Source organism: Poromitra crassiceps (assembly GCF_964638095.1).
Source record: "Poromitra crassiceps genome assembly, chromosome: 4".
Taxonomy (NCBI): Eukaryota; Metazoa; Chordata; class Actinopteri; order Beryciformes; family Melamphaidae; genus Poromitra; species Poromitra crassiceps.
Window position 1 is genome coordinate 43104292 of NC_139626.1, and position 5000 is coordinate 43109291.

Genomic DNA, 5000 nt, shown 5'->3' on the forward strand with positions numbered 1-5000 from the left:
TCGGCATAACAAACCGGTCACTCGGCATAACAAACTGGTCACAGCATAACAAACCGGTCACTCGGCATAACAAACCGGTCACTCGGCATAACAAACTGGTCACTCGGCATAACAAACCGGTCACTCGGCATAACAAACCGGTCACAACAATCCGGTCACTCGGCATAACAAACCGGTCACTCGGCATAACAAACCGGTCACTCGGCATAACAAACCGGTCACTCGGCATAACAAACCGGTCACTCGGCATAACAAACTGGTCACAATAAACCGGTCACTCGGCATAACAAACCGGTCACAGCATAACAAACCAGTCACTCGGCATAACAAACCAGTCACAGCATAACAAACCAGTCACAGCATAACAAACCAGTCACAGCATAACAAACCAGTCACTCGGCATAACAAACCGGTCACAGCATAACAAACCGGTCACTCGGCATAACAAACCGGTCACAGCATAACAAACCAGTCACTCGGCATAACAAACCAGTCACAGCATAACAAACCAGTCACAGCATAACAAACCAGTCACAGCATAACAAACCAGTCACTCGGCATAACAAACCGGTCACTCGGCATCACAAACCGGTCACTCGGCATCACAAACCGGTCACTCGGCTGTCTGGGGATCGCTGCTAATTGCCTATTACCTACCTCAGTGTTTTGGTGGTCATGTCGGCTGCCGTGATGCCGTGGTATATCAGCGTTTCATTCCACACTGGGTTCAAGGTATTCTTCAAGGTTTTTGTGCGTAGCTTGTTTGCCTGCGGGGGGGGGGGGGGGGGGGGGGGGGGGGGGGGGGGGAGAGGAGAGGGGAGATGAGACAGGAAGTGTAAATGGCATTCAAGGAAAGGATCATGGAGGGAGGGAAAGGAGGAAAGAAGAGGGGAGAATGGTTAGAGGCTGAGGGAGCAAACTTGTAAGATCAGAGACAGCGAGAATCAGAGATCATTGAAAGCCAGTAAACAGGATGAGACTATAAGATCAAGAGAGAGAGAGAGAGAGAGAGAGAGAGAGAGAGAGAGAGAGAGAGAGAGAGAGAGAGAGAGAGAGAGAGAGAGGAAACATCATTTATCTCTCTCCCTCAGGAAACCGTTGCACATCTGCCACCTACTTTCTAGAGGAGAGCGAGAGGACGGGAGGCTTCCCTCACCTCGCCCGTCCGTCTGTCTCCCCCACACCTGACGGGGCAACGCGCCAGCAGCCACAAAACAAGCGCCGCCTCCCCCACACCTGACGGGGGCAACGCGCCAGCAGCAGCCACAAAACAAGCGCTGTTTCTCCAAACGCCACACGCCGGCCAATTAGGCTGCACTAACGCAGTGAGAAATGAAAAATTAACGATTTCTATGAGACGAAATGCCCAGGGGGCCCCCGCCAACGTAGTACCATCCGTCGATAGAGTTCGCTGGCACTTGCTGGCTCATTTCCCACAGCTGCCTTCAGGATACTATGTCCGTCTTGTTTTGCATATTTTCTTATTCATATTAGGTATTTATTTTCGTGTTAACAATGCCGTCTCCTTCGGTACAGCAAACTGGGCTCACGTCCCAACAAAATCCATTCATCATACTAATCTCATCTCACATTCAGTCACACCTCCGGTTCAACCAAACGGACGTCTGGAGACATTCTCATGAGCAAATGTGGGATAATGAGACCTTCTTGAGCCAAAGGCAGCACTGATTGACTCTCCGTTTTAAATAAGCCCCGGGACACGGCAGCAGGCTAGTTTTTGTAGAACAAGTTTCCATTGTTAGATTAGCTACAACACTACTTCTTCTAGCTCAGTGCTGCTCAACCTTGCCCTCCTCAGGAGTATTTTTTGCCAGATCCACAATCCAAAAACAGCCCTTTCCTCCCTGAAACCAGTTCGGTTCTGCTTGAGTCTCGCCAGATTTTCAGCCCTTAGCTCAGCTTTGGGAAAGTCGGTACTGACCCTTGGGTGCTTTGTTTCATGATGGTGCTGCGAATTGGACCTTTTGAATTATGAAATTACGTTATCGCAAAGCAGACGGATGCATTTTCCTGAACCCATGGACACGAAGAAAAACTTCCCAGTCCAATCTGTGTTGTTTACATTCTTTAGTCATTTTAGGTTCACGCTAAGCTAGTTTTCCCAGTGTGATGGAGATTGCAGTTGGCTCAGGGCGCGAGACCTGAGATATCATAAATTGTGATTGGTTGTTCAGACGGTTGAGCGGTCGGGGCGTAATAGATTGATGTGACTTGAGAATGAGAATGAAATGTTGATGAATTCTGTTGACAATGTTAGTTTTTGGGGGTTTTCTGTGCCACAACTAGACATAAAGGAGCCACGTGGAGTTGAAATACAAACCCGTTTGGTAAATCAAATAAATGAGATGAAAGTGGTTGAAAAATTGGAATCAAGACAATTGTGTTTTACCATAAGTATGCGCATTACACCAAACCGAGTCTAATCTAACGTCCTTGTTGTTCCTATGCAAGCCCCAACCTTCGGTTCTGAAAAATGAGGCCAAAGCGGAAGTAGTAAAAACTGCAGTTCCTCAAATGGCCACTTGAGGCTGGTTCCAAAAGGAAGTCATTCCTCATCCCATTCACCACCATGTTAAGATGCCTAACTTTACAGCATAAATAAAAAATAATGTTTGCAGCAGCTGGTTTAAAACAAATTAACTATTCTCATTTTATGTATTACCTCAGTAACTTTCCTAATGAGTTTATGGTCTCAATCGTTAGTTTCAAGTCTTCTTCAATCTAGTACGGCGATTCCCCACCTGTGGGCCGCGGCCCTCTGGTGGTCCGCAGAGGTATTGCAAGTGATCCGCAAACCATTACACGTTTTGTTTGGACAGCTCCTTGAAAACTGTAACTGAAAATACTGCAACATGTTTCAGATGCTGTGTTAGTGACTGTGGAAAATAAAAAGTGCTCTGAGAACATATTATTTGGCCTCCCTATTGTTCATGGGGTCGGAGGTGGGCCCAGCGAAAAGTTTTGAGATTTTTAAGTGGGCCCTGATTTGGAAAAGGTTGGCAACCGCATTTAGAGTAAAACGGACAATAAAGTGGACTATATTTTGGGGCGTGATTGACAGGTCCCCTGTCCAGTGATCGGGCAGCTCGCCGATCACGGATCAATAGCAGGCTCGTATCGTCCAAAAGGTCCCGTCTGGCTCCAAGAAAACCAAGATGGCGACGGTCACGACGCGAAACTAGAGGCTTCAAATCGAAAAGAAACCTATGAGTGACTACGTCCATATTTTAATACCGTCTGTGCAGTAAACAAGTGAGCGCCAGAGCCCGGCTCCGTCCCAGAGAAATGCGACCGGGTTGAATGATGACACCAGCCCAATGACTCCGCTCTTTTCCAACCAACTATGTCTAAATTTCTCCAGACCTCCATCGATTGAACTGACGGAGAGATAGGAAATGTATAGCCTCTCTCAAGGTACTCCTCCATACATCTTGGTGTTTGTCCGTATAATTTGAAGATAAATAAACCTTCCCATCTCTCTCTCTCTCTCGCTCTCTTCTCGCCTCTTTCATTCTGCCAGAGTCAGTCCTTAATTTACTCCAGGACCAGATTTTGAAGCCCGCTTCCATCCCCGCTCTTGCGTGGGTCCAGACCACTGAGATATATGAATGGAGAGAGTGTCCCTATCTCCTCCCTGTATGCTCTATTGTAGCCAAAATCCTGTGAAAATCAGTGAACCAGAGTCTGCGCAGTAGCTCCGTTGATTTAGAACCTCTGTGGGCTCCCCGCCCCTCTGAACTTTCTTATGTAGATACAGGGTCCCAAAAGCACGCACAAATCGCTTGAGGGACAGTTTCTTCCCGCAGGCCACGAGACTCCTTAAAGGTCCCATTCCGTGCAAAAGCTGTTTTTACTTGTAAATGCATATATACTGCTGTCAGCCCTCCCTGTAATGAGTGGTCACACGCTCAGAACTGCCACAGTTGGATTTGTCCCTATCCAGCGTCCCCCTGCAGTCTCCTCCAAGCCACACCCCCAAACGCTTCGTTTGCCCAGAGGGGAATCTGGGGGAATTGGGACGTCACTAGCTTCCTCCTGCATACTGCGCGGGTCTCTCTCACACAAGCTACCTGCACCATTTAGTCTATAGCCACAAAATTAACACTTCTAGCTGGAGCGACGCCAACTGTACGTGATCCAGCAACTGCAGAGGTGCATTCGGTAAGTCTAGGCATTTTGAGATGTCCTCTTTAGCGTAGTACCGTTAAGTTAACGATAACTCGCAACCTAGCGTGCTGGTCCACAGACGCTAATCTGATTGGCCGCTGGGAGCCTGGGGCGGGCTCTCCCTCAGCGGCCAATGGGAACTGTTAGTTCTGAATATATTATAGAAACAGGCCATTCTTGGGAAGCGACGAGATGAGGAAGTGAGAACTCCGTCACAACAAACGGGGTTGCTATATTTTCGACAGATTAATCCAGAATCATGTTTTATGGACCAGAGACACACGTTTTTAAGAGGTTACAGCTGCACGAATTGGGACCTTTAACATATACAAATAGTGTAGTAGCTGTACTGTACCGCACTGTAGATGCTACCATTATGTTATGTCTAATGTTTAATTGTATGTTTAATTAGGTATATGCTATTTGCACCTGTACGTCAAATACGTCGAATTCAAAATGTTTAAGTACGTCCAAAGTATGCACATGACATGTGCACCTATGTGCAGTGAATATGCCACTGTCTCTGACTTGTCTTATCACTCTACTGCCTTATTGCTTGTTGTGTCTCTTGTTGTTTTTGCACTCATATGCCCTGTTATATTTGTACTATGTTGTAAACGGAGTTCACAGCACAAGAATTTCACACGTGATACTTGTACCATGGAGTGACAATAAAAATCTTGAATCTTGAATCTTGAATGTGAAGGGCCTGTCCATCCAATGACGGCTTGAGACTGGCTGCCACAGCTGTCAATCATCCATTTGTATCCCTTTTTATATGTCAAATAACTACTTAAAAACAAACTGATCAG

At 46.8% G+C, this 5000-nt stretch overlaps 1 protein-coding gene across 1 annotated transcript in view; it reads right to left on the reverse strand.

Annotated features, from left to right (window-relative positions):
• Window positions 1-5000, reverse strand: part of doc2g (double C2-like domains, gamma) — a gene marked incomplete at both ends in the record, with an annotated part of 49619 nt that overhangs the window by 36554 nt on the left and 8065 nt on the right. Inside the window, one exon of the mRNA XM_083634924.1 lies at window positions 658-767. Coding sequence (XP_083491050.1) covers window positions 658-767 — 110 coding nt within the window. The remainder of the gene's footprint in view (window positions 1-657; window positions 768-5000) is intronic.